The following is a 19,837-nucleotide window of genomic DNA, read 5'->3' as shown; positions in this document are numbered from 1 at the left end:
TATATGTGGACAACCACTTAAACTGGGGTCCACATATATTAAATGTTGGCTAAACTTTTCAGAACAAAGTACTAGCCCATATTAACCTTGGAAAATCAAAGAAATAGAACAAATTCTAACTTTAATTTTGACTAGGAAAAGTGAAGTGAGATGGTCTCAATATCTTCAAAATTCAAAATGTTTCAATATCTTTGAAATTCACTCAATAAATTTTAATATTTTGATGAAATAATTTCTTTTTTAAATTTAATAATTTTATTCATTATTGCTAATATACATATATAAAAGTATATTAAGTATAACACATTTGTACTTTTCAGGTTTACAAACTTGCTGTTTTATATATATATATAATAGTGTAAATTTCTCTCTACAAATGAATCTATACAAATAATTCTTGTTTTTAACAATGTTATAAGGAATGTATAAAATTCTAATTTTAAATTTCTGATGGATTAAATATTTAAGGCACTTGATATTTAACAATACTTTTATAAAGCACTGCAGGTAGTTCATAAATTATCACAATCAGTGAGGGCTAATTAACAATTTATGTATTTGGACAGAAATGGTAAATATTCTCAATGTTGATCCTGGCTGAAATGGGGGTTGCAAATGATCAATATTTGCATATTTACCAGATTGAAAATGCAAAATATGCATATGTATTAAACTTATTTAAATGAGACTAGAGTATAAATACAAGCTACAATTTTGAATGGAATTTCTTCAATAACTTATGTACAGAATTTCAACTTCTCGTCAAAAAATGCCAAGATTATCGTCTCAGAACTTCATATCATCTTTTCATTCAAATGCAATGCAATAAGTCGAATTCTTAGAAACTAGGCACATAAATGCTTTATATGAGGTTCGTTCCTAACAAAAATTAAAATGAACAAATGATGAAATGCCATAATCAATATTCGATTGATTCCCCCATTTTCAAAATATGAAAAAAAAAAAAAAAAAAAAAATGCATATATATATTACATATTCTTTTATGAGTGAGAATGTCCTGATATTGATAATGCAGCTGATCTGCATAATTGGTTTGCACCAACTGATCTCATCTTCTTTGCAAAAATAAATAATAAATGGCACTTTTACACTTCAGTGGAAGACTTTGGTTTAGTTCTGGCACGGCGGCGCGCAAGCTCAGAAGCTCCAACTGGTTCTAGATTTGGTGGCTTAGGAAAATTATTGATAGCACGGAATGTTGCTGCCATTGCACCCTAGATAATTCAAAGTTTATGATATAATTTCAAAAAAATTTTATAAATGTAGAAGTAGCTTGTAGCCTTATTTTAAAACTTGCCTTGACTAAATGAAGATCCTGATGAAACAGATTGTTAGAGGGAAGAATGTTTCGATTAGTTATCCATGAATGATTAAGAATATCTGTGATTTTGTATCGTTTCTTAGGATCAATATGTAGCATCATTTGTACTAAATGCTGAATAAAACATAATATAACTCTATGTTAATACCTTAATAAAAAATATTTGATATAAATATAATAAACTTACTTTAGCACTGGTAGAAATAGTTATCCAGTTTGATGAAAATGTATCAAACCTCCCTTGTTCAATTCGAGCTAAAATATCACTTGGCGTATCATTTGGACCATTTGCAAATGGTGTATGTCTAAAAACATTTATTTTAAATTTATTATAATTATAAAAATGATAAAATTATTAAAGAGAAAGAGAACTATCATAAAAAAAATCTCAAAACTATATTTTATTAAATGTGTTTGAAAATTAAATCTTTGGAAAATAATTCTTGAAATATATGAAACATTATCTTCCTGAACTTCTAAGTTAAAGAAAGAGCATTTGTCAAGAACAGATGTCTACAATTGACAAGTTTAAATTAAGTTATTTTTAATAGTTAAAACATATCTAAAACTTAGATTAATACTTTGCTTAAATCTAGCCCAAGAATAATTCACTTTTTAGATATGTTTGGTTATTAAAAAATCAGGTTATGGTCTATATTTATAATGTTATTTTTACACATTACAGTAAAACTATAAATTTATTATTGAATTTTTTTAACATGATGTTTTTGATCATTTATATTTTAATAATGATATAATTTGGAAACTTAAAAATTCTAAATTTAAATTATTCTTTAATTACAGAATTAATTTTTACCCAGTATTAATGGTGAAGTTGGTAAAAACGTCTCTTCAATATTTGAGTGTAAGAAATATAATCAAGTCAAAAAAAGAAATTATTAAATGTTAAATTTTTTCCAATGTTTATGTTTTTCAGAATCTACCCAAGCTATAAATGAGGAATTTGAATGATGGGGAAAAAATTCTAAATTACCCAGCAAGCATTGTATACAAAAGCACACCCATACTCCATATATCACAAGCTTCATCATAACCCTGTTGTTTCAGCACTTCTGGTGCTACAAAATTTGCTGTATAGCATGGTGTCATCAGTAATCCATTTTCTGCTCTTATTTGTTTGGCAAATCCAAAATCACATACAATTAAAGAAGAGGGATTGTCAGTTTTATCAGCATACATGATGTTGGAAGGTTTTAAGTCTCTGTGCACTACCTAGTTAGAAGAATCAATTACAAATTATGATTCTTGCAAACATGCTTCCAAATTTATTATGTCAAATTTCTTACCCCATTATCATGAAGATATTTAACAGTCCTTGCAATAACTTCAAGTATAGCACTTGCTTCTTTTTCGCTGAAATATCTCTGACTAAGTATTTTGTCAAGTAATTCGCCCCCTCTGAGTAATTCCATAATTAAGTAAATTGAATTTGCATCTTCATAAACCTACAAAGTACAACAGAAAAATAAACAATTATTTTTTCAGTGTTATTAATATAAGGAAATTAAATGAACCAAACTTACATCGTATAATGTAACAATGTTTTGATGATGGCCATATCTTAGAAGAATCTCTATTTCTTCTTGACAGTCTCGTATAGACTTATCAATTATCTAAAAAATAGACAATTACATTAAACATCTAGTTACAATATTTTTATTCATTAGTTGAGTAATTATTAAAATAATTTTTATAAGACAGTTTTTTGAGAGCCTGTCTTAAATTTCAATTGAAAATTAAGCTGCATTTGGTTTATATAAATATAGTAGAATCTTGGCCAGTCAAGACCAAACTATTGCATTATTCAAGATAAAATTTTGGAAGAGTTTGTAACTAAAGACAAGAAAACAGTACTGTACTGAAAAAAGAAATGTTTTAAAAAGAGTTTGCTCTAGTATTTCTCTTAAAAATATAAATTTTAAAGAAAGATTTGAAAGATTGAAAAGAAAATTAATTGTAATCATATATTAGCATTTACTTTATCTTCTTGTTTGAATAAGAAATAAAATCAAAAGTGTTTTATTGCAGGTCTAACCTAAAACTAGAGTACATTTTAGACTTTTATATTTAAATAATTTATCAAACATTCAATATTATCTGAGAACCTTTGATCCACATTAGCTTGAATAATCAAAACTATATTGTATATATATATATATAATATAACCATCAAGATGAAAAACTGGAAATACTACCCTGTGTCCTGAAAAAACTTAAAGGCTTGTAGTTTCTGTGCTGTTCCTACATCTATAAATTAATGCTATTTTTACAAACAAAAAAACTAAAATCCTTAACACTGCTTTTTATTAATAATGAAACATTCTACATATTTCATTTGTTAAAAAATATCTACTTTTCTTATAGATATTAAATACATTACCAATTTTAAATAAGCTTTCCTTAGAAACTCGTATAGATTTCTCATTCTAAAACCAATGAGAAATATAAGAATTTGATTAAATTAGGAAAAACACCATGAAATAATATGATGTCACTATTTTAGTCCAATTGTTTTATATCCATATCACTCATAAATTTTAATCAATAAATCAATTCAAATAAGCTTTTATATAATGTTTCATGGTTAAAAAAAATAATTCTTTCTTTCTTAAGTACATTGCAATTTATATTAAAAAATACATTTAATAGTTTTAGTGCTACAGTAAATTTTAATTAATTCCTTAATGTATTAAAAGAGTCAATTCTATTTCAAATAGATTAAATTAATTTCAATAAATAGACAATTTTAAATTATATTTCAAATCAACTATTTTATTAATGAAATAACAACATTAATCAGCACAAACTGATCAACAAAAAAAATGCAATGTTATGATAAAAATTTTGAAATTTGACAGTGAATTTTAATCAATCAAGTCTTAAATTTTAAAAAATCATTCTATACACACACACACACACACACACACACACAAAAAAAAACATATGGAATTCTAACTTTAAAAGCAACAGCAGCAGAATATAATTATAATTAATTTTGTTAAGTTTTAGAATAAATAAAATCAAATAACCTAATTCAATTCTTCTAGACTTTAAAGAAATAACAATAATATAAACTTAAATTATTGTAACAATACTGTAATTAAATTAAATATGTATTATTGTTGTAAAAAAACAAATATAATTCAAAATATACATACTTTAACAGCAAATTCTTTATTTGTTTCCTTATGAATGCATCTTTTACATACTGAGTAGGAACCAAAACCTAAAACTTCTTTAAATTCATAATCAGAAAGAATGGAACTTTTGTATACTTGTTTATTATCAACCTATAAAAAAATATGGTATTAGCAACACATATGCAGCCTTTATATGTTTATTATTTAACAAAACAAAAAAAAAAATACTAACTTGTTTAATAATGTTTTCATTATTTTTTACACTTGTGTCTTCATAGAATGTAGAAGAAACAAAACTAAAACCTCTGAATAGCTCATGTGCATTGGCACTAGGTGGAACACCAGGAGAATCTACTTGTTTATTTTTTAAATAATAAATAGATTAAAATGAAATGTGTAAAAAAAATAATAATAATAAATTTAAATAATTTTTTAGCTTTTGCCTCACCTATAGGAGTTTTTGAAGTAAATTCTTTGTCAAAGTGGAAAGTGTGATCAGAACGGGCAACAGCAGGAATAAATGGGGGTGTAACTTCCTTTTTGTATAATTTAACAAAATCAATGGTGGCAAAGAATTCATGAGCTTTGATGTCACCAATGCCATTTGGTCCTGAACCTATTTCATACATATTTTAATAAATATAAAAATACATTGTTTAAATTAAAATAACTTACCTAATCTATTTGCTGGATTTCTTTTAAATAATGCTCTCAATAAGCTTTGAGCTTCTGGACTAAGAAATTGTGGCATTCCCAGTTTAGCTCTATAACAGAAAAGTATGCATATTTAATTTATTACATTAAATTTTAAAAAATTCTTCAATAATATACCGTATTTTCCAGCGTATAAGATGACTTTTTAACCCAGGAAAATCTTCTCAAAAGTCGGGGTCATCTTATAGGGCAAGTATATCCCAAACTCTATATTTTAACTGTAAAAGTCAGGAGTTGTCTTATATGCCAGAAAATATGGTAAATAAAATTTTACAATACTTGTTTCTTCTGTGATATTTTATAATTAAAATATGTCAAGGTATATAAATGTGATTATATAAAGTACAGTAAACAAGATTATTAGAAAAGCAATGTCATTTGCATGAGGAATTTTTAAAATAAATTAGATCAATTTAAACTCACAGAACTGCATCTGTTGAATTCATAACTCAAAATTTTTGAATTAATTAGAAATTAAATTCTAACTAATCATATTTTTGCACATTTTGCAAACATTTGTCAAATGTTTGTAATATCAATGGACAGTATTATTTTTAATATATGATGAATAATTTTTTACCATTAGATTATTTTAATGATAATTTTTCTAAACTCAAACATTTTCTTGGAAAAAAATAGCTGTATTTAATGTTCATTATTATCATATGACTATTTAAAAAATTTTTTTTAACATGAATTGTATTTATCTCCAATAATAAAGATATAATAGAAATGTATTTTTTTTTTAATATAACTGAATGTAAAACATACAATAACTTTATAATAATTTTCAGAGTTCTCATTTTAAATGGATCAATCACATATCTCAAAAACTAAGTAATAAAAAAAAAAAAATGTTTTTAACAAAATCTGTAGGAAGCAAAGAAGAAAATGGAAATATGTTAGTCAAGAGAGGTCAAATTTTCAGGATATAGTGGAAAATGTAACTTTTTTCAAACGGAAACTCCTAAAGTTATCATGTTAAAATAAATAAAAGAAATTGGGTTAAAAAATATTTTATGTAACATTGATATGTTTCATGTGCTTTTAGTGATACTATTTAATAATGTATCTCAATACTGGTCACCTTAAAATCCTCAATGGATTTTAAGGTGTCCAGTATTGAGAATTATTAGATTTACAGTTGCATTAGCTATGAAACATTCCTTCATTGCTAAAAAGCATATTATTATACAAATTGGATTGTAGAATTGCTTGTTGCAAAACCCACTAATAAATTTCAACTTCAAAATTGTCCTGTTCAGATAATGCTTGGATTAGAATAATGTGGTATGGATTACTAGTAATGAGTTGATCTCAAAATCAAATGCATAGTTGATGGTTGATCCAAGTCATATTCTATTTGTTGAAGACTAATTTTTGAATCATTATGTATCACTGCAAAGATTTGCCACTGCACAATTTATTCATTATGTAGTTGTCACTAATACTTTGCACTAATGCATTCTTATCTCTTTCTTGTAGTAGTAATCCTATAAGGCTCTTTGTTCCATTTAAACAATTGACAAAATGGTTGGATGTCTTCTATGCAAAAAATGACTGTGATAAGTAGAAGCTGTGCTTCTGTAATTGCATTGCAATTTTAAAAAATTGTAGACCTATATTTCCACTGTTGTTGTCTGTCTTCTTAATTTTGAGAATGAAGTTAGCTAGACAAAAGACAAGACCAGATATGGAAACCTTAGGGGCAGGAGGCTCCGATTAACTACATACAAACTTCTGATGCAAACTGAAAGTCATGTTATTCCAATTCAAAAATTTTTCTCTGAAAGGAGTTAGATGACCAGCATGACACTACTGTTAAAGGAAAAGTATTATATACAGGGGCAAGCCACTACTAATTTGAGGTGGAGAGCATATGTTTTAAATGAAATCAATTAAAAATATCATTAAAAATTGCAGCTCGGCATTGTGATAATGTCGCAATAAATAATTGCTTGTTATATCAGCATTCTCCAAGTACTAACTTGATTATCAACAATTTCATTTGCAGAATAGTCAGACATTATTACAATGTAAAATAATAAAGAGATCATTAAGGATTAATGAAACAACAATGCAAATCAAGAAATAAAGAGAGGTGAAAACAAGATCAGTTAAAGTGTTTTTGCTTTAACATCAGTTTTGTACCATGAAGAACAAAAATAACAAACTATTTTGTAAATGTAATCAAAACAATTGAAAATCATTTGTTTGTAATTGTCAAGTGCACACACACAAAACTACAAAGATATGTAAATCCAACTGTACAAAATCCATCAGATAAAATAATATAGGTAATGCTAATAATTATCAAATAATGCCACTTAAAGTGTGTGAAACATGTCTACATGACATATTTTTGTATATTTTAACATGGTAAACTCAGAAGTAGAGGGGTTTTATTTGAAAAAACATTTTCCATTATAACCTTGAAAATTTGAATTTGTGTGACCATAGGGAACTGTCTGGTCCCTACAACTTTTGTTAAAAACATGTTTTTGGTATTGCTTAGTTTTTGAGATATTTGATTGTTCATTTCAAATTGAATGTCCAGTATACACATTACTATATTTGAAAATAATAAGTATAACATATTTTTTAACATGTAGCATTAGTATAAGTAATAAAAAATCTAATAATCATGATTAAATATTTTCATCCTTCTACAATACAAAATTATTCTTTTGTTGAACTTACTACAGTATTAATTTTGAAGTACAGTATTCATAGATGATAATATAATGCATACAATATCATACTAATAATAATATCTTTATCTAGGAAAAAAAAATTATAAAAAAAAGTTTTTACTTTTCTAATAAAAAAAACTTATCCAATCAAATATGTTATGACACATCTCAATTCAAATAGTTTACAGCTGCTGAGTTATTATTTAATTATCCCAAATAATAAAAATTTTATGATAAATTTTGAAATGTGTAACTTATGTAGGCAAATATAAGGATGAATGATAAATTATACCAAAAAATAATAAAATTACCAGAAAATCCAATAAAAAAATTCTTACACTGAAATTCTATTCATAACATATTAAACAAATAAGTAATAAAAATTATAGTTGAAAATTAATAATAATAATAATAATAAAAAAACAAGAAAATTCACAAAGCATTTTTGTATTATTTATTTATTTCTCCCATTTAAAATAAATTAAAAACTAAATTATCTACATAAGTTTATTTTGAATTACATTATGTATACAGTAGACTCTCATATAACGTGGGGATATGTTCCACGTTGTAGAAAATCTGTCCCATATAACGCGATCAATTTATGCAAATTCAGGAGTCTGTAAATTGTAACGGTTGCCAATAAATCTGTACTGTACTGTACTGTACTGTACAACCAATATTAACAAAACAGCATCATTGGAACTTATTTGTTGATACTTCCAATAGTGAATAAATGTTAAACAGTGAAGTGCATAATTTTATTTTAAGTTGAATAAAATTATTTTTCTCTTATATCTTTAAATGAGTATGTATTATTATTTTTTTATAAACTGCTACTTCTTTAAACTATCAGCTTCACTATTCATATATAAACAACAGGTAAGTGCATACATTCGCTTTTCTAAACAAAAAATCAGAAACTACGTGAAAATGTTAAATTTATCTTACGCATTATACGGGACTGTTTATCGCGTTGTACAAATTCGCATTTTATGGGAGCGCGTTATACGGGAGTCTACTGTATTTTAATCACTGATACATTTTTAAAAAATTTGTTTGTATCAATTATGTCTTTAATATTCTTTTATCTTTACATTAAAGTAGATACAATAATTTTGCTAGTGATTTAATAATATTAATATTTTTAACAATAATATTTTTAAAATAAATGTTATTTTTGTATGAAAAATAATGTATCACACAATTTCCAAATTTTTTAAAAATTAATAATTGCTACTATTAGACTTGAAAATTTTTAATAATTATAATTGATATAATTTCTTTGTTCAAATGTTTTGAAAACAATAGTCATTTATTATTATTCTTTTTCAAGACTATTCAAGCATTTACAGTAATTATAAAATATAATACAGAATTTTCACATATAATAATTTTTTCAAAGAAAGACATCATACTTTAAAATGAACTTTTTGATCAATTATCATTATTTTTCTCAACAAGATAATGCTTGTTTGCATACTGATTAGTAATTAATTTTTTACACACAAAAACTGCAAAGGTCTTAAAATGGATCATGGATGAAATGATAATCTTTGCCTTTAAAATTTGTTGTATTAATGATGATTGCTATGTTACTACTTTGACCATCATAAAGAATTTAGGTCTCAATATGTAACTAGTTCAAACATCTTAATTTTCTATGAATTATCATATCCACAGACTCCATAATTACTAGCCAATCAACAACTTTATTTTACCCAGATGCATTTTGGAAATTACAATATTTCCCTCCTCAGTCATTTTCTTCAATAAATCATAAATAAATAATAAATAATCAATAAATAATCATAAATAAAAAATTTGGGTGTTTACATCAACATAATTCAAACACCACAAACACCTAAAGAGTAATACCAATGTAGTGGATTTTCGATCTATCATTCCAGTATCAATTGTTTTCCCATGTATATTGGTTGTTTTCTCCAGTCCCAAACAAAGGACCCATACATATATTATTAATTTTTCCCATACCCCTCATTCCTGCATCATTTGTTTTCCTGCAATGTTCGTTCTGTATTTTAACTGAAAGAAAAATACTGTCCTGCATCAATCATTTTACTCACAATAGAGGGTGCTAAATAGAAACACTGATTTTCATGTATTAAAAATAAAAGCACATCAAATTTAACAGTTAAACCTTTGACTACAGATAATCAGTTTTTATTGTAATTTTTGACTACTTTTTGTCTACTGCTTTACAAAATACTGTACTTTATTCACAACATTTTTTCTTAAAGCCTGGCAACACTAGTAAAAATTAGCACGTTGTCTTGGGGTAGACATTAAATTTCCCGTGACAATCATTTTCCTGCATTAGTCATTTCTCCCCATGGTTCTGTCAAAAATGATAGATTGAGAATCCACTGTAATCCCAAAGAAGTAAAAAAATATCATAAAGAAATATTAAACAAATAGTAAAAACAATACAGAATAATTTAATAAAATAATTTACTAAAAAATTCTAAACATATACTTTTAGTTTTTAAGTATATTGTGAATATGGAATATCATAATTATGTATAATTTAACAAAATCTTTCTTTTTTTTAATAAACTGATTACATTTTTCAAATTTATCATCAATGTACAAAGAGAATGATTTATGTAAAAAAAAAAAAAAAAAAGCTTGACTGGACAAACAGAAAATAAATTTATATTTATTTATTAAATAAATAAAAATGTTATGAAAAATTATCTGACAAATAACTCCACATTACATCAAATCTAAATCAATCATAACAGATATAGTAGAATCCCAATTATCCAAGTCCTGGTTAATTGAGGTCTGCATTATCTGAGACAAACCTGTAAGTTATCCAAGTGATTCTCAACCAGTGTGCTGCGAGATTTTTTAAGTGTGCCACCACTGCGAATACCCATACATAAGCAACGTCAGATAAGTAGTTCAATTACTTCTACCTTTCTAGGGCATGTTTGGAAATTGTAACCGGTGTTATCGGTAGCTGCTGGTAGTTATCAAGGTGTTTAGAAAATGTGACCTAAATAACCAACAGTGTTTAAAAATCACTGTTATGATATCACTGGCTGTCCTATGGTACTTACCGAAGTAACCATGCGTGCTGCCAAATTTTTAAATTATTAAAAGTGTATTGTGACGAAAAAAAAGGTTGAGAATCATTGCTGCAAGTGAACATATTACTTTTCTTACATAATTCTGTAATTCATAAAAAAGAAAGTTCAAAAACAATAACACACATTACAAAATGATTTGTTTCTATTATCTTTTATCATTTAACTTTAATGTGAGACAAACCATTCATATTAAAATGTAAGTAGAATAATAAACATTTTTATTCTTGAAACTTTTGCATGTATTAATTTTATATTAAATGAAATAAAAAATGTTATTCTTATACAGGATATTCCATAAGCTAGTGGCAATATTTTTACAACATATTCTAAAGGTCTAAGGGATCCAAAACTGTCCTATAAACCTTCAATATTGTTTGCTAGAAGGGATTAAAGTTTAGATCAGCTATTCCTTAAGATGCTGTTCTGCAGCCCTGCTAAATTCTGCAGAATAGCCTCAATCATGTTGATCTTCAGCTTCTTACCTTCAGATTCAAAAATGTAAAGTTCACTTGCATTCTTTGGTTCTTTAGTATAGTACAGGCAGTGAAGCTTTTCTGCAGTGCTGCAGAGCAACATCTTAAAGGGCATCTACTTTAATCCTTTCTAGTGATAAACAATGTGTTTGAAGGCCTTTCTTTATAGGCTATTTTTGGATCTCTTGGGCCTCTATAACATACTGTTAAAAATATTGCCAAATACCTCGCAGAACACCTTGTATATGATTAAATTCATTAAGGTATAAAAAGAGGCTTAAAAATGATACCATATAAATCTTTTGTAATTTGTAATTTTTAATCTGAAACGACTGTGGAAGTCCATTTTATTTGAATTTTCAGTTATCTGAGGTAGCCTTGGCCCACATTACCTCAGATAACTGACAATTTTGCTATGCTAACTTGTGTGTACTTATGCTGTACAAGATTTATCAGTTATAATATGTCATGTTTCCTTGAAAAGAACATTTGTGTACACAAAAATGAACTCTCTGTAGCCTTGGTCATAATTGCTTTTGAAGAGAAAAGTTTTGATGCAGAAAGTACTTCACTATCTGCCACATATCTCCACTAAAGTAGACACAATTAGTACTGACCAAGTGTAATCTCTCATCTTCCTGACTATATGTACAGTACTTCTATATTTACTTTAACTATTAAATCTCCTATAAGATCATATATATTAAACAGTTAAGAGAGAGTTATTCAAATATCTACATGTTTCCTTTAACCAATTTGCTGGAATTTTGAAATGATTCATTAACTTTCATATTTTATAAAAATATGTAAGTGAATAAATTACTTACTTTAATATTTGCATCATGGTATCTTTCCTATCAATTCCTTGAAACGGTAGGGCACCAGTTAACATTTCAAACTATTATTTTATGAAATAAAAAGCAGAAAAAATATTAAAAACTGAAATACTAAAACTAATTCTTTACTTTCACATAACAAAATATATGATTACCATTAAAACTCCAAATGACCACCAATCTGCAGCCATAGAATGGCCTTTACGATTAATTACTTCAGGAGCCATATATTCTACTGTTCCACAGAATGAATATGTTTTTTGGTCATTTAAAGCTTCTTTACTTAAGCCAAAATCTGTTAAACTAATATGACCATCAACATCTAAAAGAATACTAAAAAAATTTTTGATATAATTAGAAAAAGATCATAAATCATGTTTACTGAAAAGGGAGCTCATTTATACTCACTTTTCAGGTTTGAGATCACGATAAATTATACCTAATCTATGTAAGTGGTCCAAGGCTAAAGCTAACTCTGCCAAATAAAACTTTACATCATCTTCTGTAAACATAAACTAAAAAAATTATAAATTAATTAATTTTCTATTTTCAAACACAATAATAAAAACCAAGGGTTTTCACAATGCAATCTTACCTCTTTACTAAGACGAGAGAAAAGATCTCCTCCTTTCAGGAAATCCAAAATTAAATAAAGTTTACCTTCTGTCTGAAATGCTACAAAAATATTTCTAAATAATTTTGTAAAATATGAATTTTACATAATTACTAGTTTAATTACCATAATGTAATTTTACAATAAAAGGATGTTTTACTTCTGCCAATATATCTCTCTCCATTTTTGTCCTCATACGATCTCGAACTAAAAAAAAAAAAAAAAAAAAAACATTTTAAAAAAAATTTCCACTTTTTAAACTTACTTTTTCAGGTATAAAATGATTGAAATATCAAATAATGTTACAAAATAATAGACATTGCATTTGACTTTTAAATAACATATTTGTAAATTTTTGATTCTTGGTTAATTAAGACAAACTTTGTAACTATAGTATTTACCAGTTGGAGTTGATGTGATGGATTTTGAGTATGTATCATTTTGCTGCTATAGCTAAGCAATGATAATTCTCTGAAACATAGTGTTTGAATTTTCAAAATAACTGAAAATTCAAACATGCCATATAACATTGTATGTCCTTTTATTTTTTAATAAACTTAAATTTCTTGAAAAAAACATCAGAAATTTCAAATAAATTATAACAATAAAATTTCTTAACTGGAATAAATGTAAAAATAAAAAGTTCCAGCCTGTTCCAGCAAAAACTTTCATTTTCTAATGTTTTCAGCTATCTAGGCAGCCATCATCAGAAACAAACATATAATGAAACAGTTTTTTAAACTTAAATTATAACAGCTTAAATATATAATTTTCATATATACGTACTTATTAAATATAATTTCATTATTTACTTTCCATTGTTTATTTTATGTTTTAGGTATAATTTTAGGCTGTGACCATAAAACCAGAAATCTGGACCATTTTTTTGTCCCAAGCTTGCTGGATAATTAGTCAGTACTGTATAAGTGCAATAAAGATTCTAGGGTAAGGGTGGAGAACTTATGGTATGTCTGTCCAAAATGACAAGTCAAAAAAAGTCATCTGCCTTGTAACGTAACATGTAATTTCAATTTATCACCTTTCTTTTTCAATATCTTTTCGGTTTAACACCTGATCATCTCCTTTTTTGAAATCAACTTCTGCATATTCATTTTATTTCTTTAAATATTGTTCATCGAAGTCTGAAACTTCAGCACGCATAAAAATTTTTAAAACTAATCATACTTGCTATATGGCATGTGGGCTCAAAAAGGCTTGCCATCCCTGTTCTAGGTTGTTTCAAAGTTATAATTTTCAAATAAAGTTTTCAACTTACATTTATATTTTAATATATTTAAATTTATTTAGAAAGTCCAGTTAACAGTTAATTATCTTTCTTTTTCTTTAATAGATGAGAAAAATATATATATATATTTGGATTAATATTTAAAATTTTATTGATTTCATTTCTTTTGTCAAAAACATTAGAGTTATTAATGCATTCATTTATAAGCATTCAACAATTAACTGATGTTTTTATATTAATTTAATGGCATTGCAATGGAGATAGAAAAAAAATTCAAAATTTGTTAACTAATTTTAACAAATTAAATAGATGATGGAAAACAATTTTTAAAACTTTAAAAATTTTGAATTCCAGATTATTTATTCCCTTATTATATTTATAATTTGTAATACAACTTTTTAAAGTTATATATAGCAAATACACAATACTTATTTTCAAACAATAAAACAAGGCAACCAGTGGCCCATTTGTATTTGTTATTATTTTTTCAGATTATGTATATATACAGTGAAACTTCTATAAAAGAACACCTTCTGGAAAACTAAAAATGTCCACTACATAGAGTTCACATTATAGTACTACATAAAAAAGCAGCCTATTCAGTAAATAGTACTGAAATTGTACAATACCATATTTTTTTAAAGTGCTTTGTATTACTTTTTTAATCTGCTTAAAAGAAATAAAAATAAAAACAGACTAACAGAAAATACAGTATATTACAGTATTATACAGTAAATAAAACAGTTTTATTACAATGATTGTATATATGAGTTTGGCTTTGGCTCTATTTGACACTGAATGCAAGTGATTAAACTCATCTTTCTGACACCAAGTAGGGTTAAGGAAATGATAGGATTCAGTTGGAAATTAGAATATAGTTAATTCAACAATGTTAATTATATTAAAACATTTAACTGAATAAAACAGCAGTATGCATATGCTCATCCTTAATGTGGAAAGAGAGAGTTTACAATACTTTCAAAATGAAACAATAATTCTCATGTTGGACAGAAATGTTCTTGATATCAGAAAACAGTTCTCAATGAAGTAGAGCTTCAAATCTGGGTGATATTTCTCACGTTGATTAGCACACATGCCCACACACACACTTCTCAAGGAGATTGAGCTGGAAAAGTTTGGAGAGGGATAGCATAAAATATACACAGCAAAAGCTTTAATTAATGTGGCTTTAACAGCTGTCTTTACTTAACATAGATATGCTTTTCTCAGCAAAAGCTGTTGGTGAATTTGTTATTTTGGTGTTGAAAGTGATTTCAAAAATAGATATGTAGTTTAATTATGATAGTTGTAAAACTTAACACATTACTATTAATGCGATATTGTATTCTTTATCCATAAGCTTATTTTAAAACTTTACTTCACATTTTGTTTGCAAAAAAATGACATTGAAATGTCTGCATATAAAATACATATCAAACATACTATCTATACTCTTTAAGTTTCATAAAAGATATAACACTATACAAACAGTAAAAAATACTCAGTGTATGGTGAAGATGCTCCTAAATGTCAGATATGTCAAATATGGTTTTGGAAGTTTCATTCAGGATACAAAACGTATGGGACTCCTGAAAGCTGCTGATGAAGAAAAATTTCAAGAAAAAATTGTTGAAAATTGACAAATAACAACTCACGAACTTACAACAAATCATAATGTGACCAACATAATGACTGTGTTCTGCAGGCATTAAGTAAAAAAAAAAAAAACAAACTGGATTGAGTATAATTTTGTCTGACAAAAGTATATATATATACACACACACACACAAACAGGTTTTTTTTCGAAATCAATTACATTTGAAACTGTAAATTTTATACAAAGTTTTCTACTAACAATTACCTTTCAATGTTGCTTTTCTTAATACTTTCATTGCATATAAAGTTCCAGCATCAGGACCTACGACTTTTTTCACTAAAAACACCTGTATTAACAGAAATTAATTATTAAAAAGTGACAAAGGGGAAATAAATATTAATGTCTATTTTTGATGGTTATGATATAAAATAATTAATTTAAATTTACTTTGCCAAATGATCCTTGACCTAAAACCTTCAATAGTTGAAACTGATTTGGATCACCTTTGGGATGACCATCTTTTGTGATGTTAGTAACTTCAATTTCATGTGTATCTTCATTTTTATCCATGGATATATTCTGAATGTAAAAAATTTATATGTATATATATAAATTAATTGATTCGGAAACTTATTTGTATGTTTAAAATATTTTATTACATACCTGAGAAAATTGATTTGGTTCTTCCACTAACATTCCTTCAGATACATGAACCTAAATTATATATTAAATTTTCTTATTTTAGTTTTAAGTGATAAAATTTTTTGCATTTGTGAATGACTTAATGTTGAAATTTAATAAGACATTAAATGACAAAAAAATAACATAATTCTAACCATTTAAAAATTCTAATAATTATATGAATTAAAATATATATTTAGAAAAATCTTATAATAATGAACAATTATAGACAAATTGACAAATATATATAACTATAATAACATTATAAAATGACTAATTTTGATAAATCTAATCTATCATTTTTGAGATAAAATTAAATAAAAATGAAAAAATATAGAAAAACCAAGTCCAACAGATTTATCAAGTTATCTGATTCAGACTTATCAAACTGGAAATTGAATGTATTTTAACATTTGAGCATAACCAAATAATCAGGTTATAAATCTGCTAATTTAATGATTAATACTAGTATTAATCATTAAATTAATACTAGTATTAATCATTAAATTAGCAGAATTATAGCCAGATTATTTAAGGAAATTGTTTGGTTTATAATATAATATATATATATATATATATATATATACACACACACATATAAAAATGTATCATTTAAAAAACAATTTTACAAATCATTTATTCCACTCATTTCATATGTAAATATATTTTCATTAAAATGTCCATTATTATCTTAATGAACATCCAGAGAAAGTTTATGTAATGTGAAAAGAATGTAAAAAAAAGAAAATTTCAAAATTATTACGAATATATTATAAAACAAAATATAAATTATGTAGGAACAAACATTTAGAATAATGAAATAATTTTTATAAAATAGTTCAAAATAAATATGACTTATCTTTTATTATGTATAATCAAAAAGACAATATTTCATAACAACATTGTTAAAGAATATGAAATAAAAATGTTTTAATATGGTATTTTATTGAATGATAAGCAATTTCATAATACAGGTAACGCCTGTATAACATGGGAGTTACGTTCCAAAAAATTACCGTGTTTTGCGAATCAGTGTTATACGAAACAAAGAACTAGTACAAAAAGGGGGGTTAGGTTCCAAAAATTAAAAAACATGTTATTATATTTTCATAATTAAGATAAATATCTTTATTAAAATTTTCTTAAGTGATACATATTAATATAAATTAAACAATGTTTTCGTCGTCATCACTAAGCACTATTAACCGAGGGGATTTTCTTTTTGGCAAGCTATCCTTATCCTCTGAGCATTTTTCTGCATTATCTTCAGATCCATGCTTTACCTTTTGCAAAAAGTATGTAATTTTAGATTGCTTGCTTTTAGTTAAAAAAATCTTTATAAATTTCCTTATATGGTGCTAAGCACTTATGAAGAATAAAGCAAGTATGGAATAAGGAAAAAACATCTGGCAACATCAAAAGCAGAAGTGTTGAGATCTGGCAACATTGAAACAAGTTTCGAGAAGGACCATGTGTATCGACAGAAGGCGAAGAAAGAAAATTTACATACTTAAGTACTAATAGTTCATGAAAATAATTTTTGTGAACTATTAGTACTTAAGTATGTAAAAACTTATTACATTTCATGTTGTATGAGGGTTTTACCCAATTCTGATCCATGCTATAGAAGTGCCGTGTTATACAGGGTTACCTGTATAATTACACTTTTTAAATATCAAATTTCTGCAATAACAACAATAATAAAATTCAAATGCTACACATGGCAGGCACACTTAAATTAATAAAGATTAAAACTGTTCAATGATGATTCACTTTTAATAGTTTATTTTCAATTATACACATTTGAGACATACTATGCCATTTATGTTATAAATGACACAGTATGTCCCAAATGCTGAATAACTCCCATATAGGTTTAAAAAAATTATGCCTACATAACTTAGTGATCTGTAGAATTTTTTAGACATTTTACTGGTCCTTGGCATAAAAAGTTGAGAAACACTAACATAAGGTTAAATATAACCTAAAATTTGAATTTCAATGGCTAGTAAAACATTGGTACATTCAAAGAATTTATTGGCATTTCTTCTTCTTTGTACGCCATATCAGATTCCTGATGTTGGTGACACCTGGCGTAGGTTAGTAAGTAGTTAGTAATGCACCGAGGTGTATCTAGGGAAAGTTACATCCAGAGTGGTTTCTCGTTGCCTTCTTTGGGACACGATGTTACACGAGGGGAAATGCCTTCCGAGAGGTCTTGTAAGGGAAACTGGCCCCTATTCAGGTGTTACAAACATGGAGAAAACCAAGAAAACTCCACGTGGCCAGCCCATCTGAGCGCAGTGCGAACCCCAACCAAACTCCCAGTGTTTAGTGACAGAACTGCTCGGCCACTGGCTATTGGAATTTAAAAAGAAAAGAAAAAAAAATTAATAAGATACCACCACCTTTACGGTTAATTCTATTGGCAGACATGGTCAATAAACCCTTGGGCAGATTAGATTATTGATGTTGGGAGCACAACAGTTATCCAGTTTTCAGTAAGAATGAACAAGTCATATTGTTCATTTAACAGAGTAGGTAGAAATAAACATTTATTGTTAACAGAGTGAATATTTTATAAAAAATTTTAAATCTGCAATTATTTCCCATAATAGTTATGAGCAGAAAGCACCAAAGAAAAAAATTGTGTATAGAGAAAATCATAAACAGTATACTAAGAATAAAAATAAAATAAATGTTTAATAAAAGTAAAATGTGTTAAAACAAATAGCTAAAAGAATGATCCAGTTATTCTCAAGTACAGAAAACACAACTATACTTCTTACTGTAGACTGGATGAAACTTAATTCTTTCTTCCACGAAAAACCTTGACAATCCAGTGTTTTTATACAACTGCTAACGTTTTCAACCCCTTCGGGGTCTTCATCAGGCACAGCACAAAGGTAGTTTCAAATGCCCGTGAATGGAACCAAGAAACCAAAGCGAGTTCTATTCCAATTTTTGAAATCAAAGAAATTGGAAGATAAAAATGGAACATTATGCACAAGCTATTATCTATTATCTACGCCTGCGTACTATTTACGTTCGCTGCTCTTTAAATTTAAAACAAATTAATGCAATATTAAGTTATTTGTGGGTGTGGACTTCCCTCATAGCAAAATTTCCAGGCTTGCGATATGTTGATTGCATCCTTGTAGTTGATGCACGTGTTGTGCAAACCCGCTTTATATATCTCTAGGGCACGGATGCACAGACCGCGGCCTGCGGGCCGCATGCGGCCCGCCGGTCGAATACTGGTGGCCCGTCGACAGCAAAAATAATACTCTCGTACATTCGAAGAATATTTAATTCTATTCCAGAATAAAACCAAAAAAATCTAAAAACTTTATATAAAGTTCAAA

General features: G+C 26.8%; 1 protein-coding gene across 1 annotated transcript in view; it reads right to left on the bottom strand.

Moving 5' to 3' along the window:
- Positions 1-256: 256 nt before the first annotated feature.
- LOC136970989 (ribosomal protein S6 kinase 2 beta-like) overlaps positions 257-19,837 on the bottom strand; it is a 44,253-nt gene continuing 24,672 nt past the window's right edge. Inside the window, exons 2-19 of the mRNA XM_067265476.1 lie at positions 16,455-16,505; positions 16,239-16,370; positions 16,056-16,137; positions 13,075-13,155; positions 12,931-13,010; positions 12,744-12,850; positions 12,491-12,668; positions 12,327-12,397; positions 5,179-5,267; positions 4,952-5,119; positions 4,736-4,857; positions 4,522-4,653; positions 2,887-2,976; positions 2,650-2,808; positions 2,337-2,575; positions 1,530-1,647; positions 1,319-1,456; positions 257-1,235 (exon numbers count right to left, since the gene is read on the bottom strand). Of these exons, the coding sequence (XP_067121577.1) occupies positions 1,107-1,235; positions 1,319-1,456; positions 1,530-1,647; positions 2,337-2,575; positions 2,650-2,808; positions 2,887-2,976; positions 4,522-4,653; positions 4,736-4,857; positions 4,952-5,119; positions 5,179-5,267; positions 12,327-12,397; positions 12,491-12,668; positions 12,744-12,850; positions 12,931-13,010; positions 13,075-13,155; positions 16,056-16,137; positions 16,239-16,370; positions 16,455-16,505 (2,166 nt within the window). The 3' untranslated portion in view covers positions 257-1,106. The remainder of the gene's footprint in view (positions 1,236-1,318; positions 1,457-1,529; positions 1,648-2,336; positions 2,576-2,649; positions 2,809-2,886; positions 2,977-4,521; positions 4,654-4,735; positions 4,858-4,951; positions 5,120-5,178; positions 5,268-12,326; positions 12,398-12,490; positions 12,669-12,743; positions 12,851-12,930; positions 13,011-13,074; positions 13,156-16,055; positions 16,138-16,238; positions 16,371-16,454; positions 16,506-19,837) is intronic.

The sequence above is a fragment of the Centruroides vittatus genome, unplaced genomic scaffold (genome assembly GCF_030686945.1).
Source record: "Centruroides vittatus isolate TY-2023 unplaced genomic scaffold, ASM3068694v2 contig_1050, whole genome shotgun sequence".
NCBI classification, from domain to species: Eukaryota; Metazoa; Arthropoda; class Arachnida; order Scorpiones; family Buthidae; genus Centruroides; species Centruroides vittatus.
The sequence above is the reverse complement of the archived record's forward strand: the minus strand, read 5'-3'. Positions and strand labels throughout refer to the sequence as shown.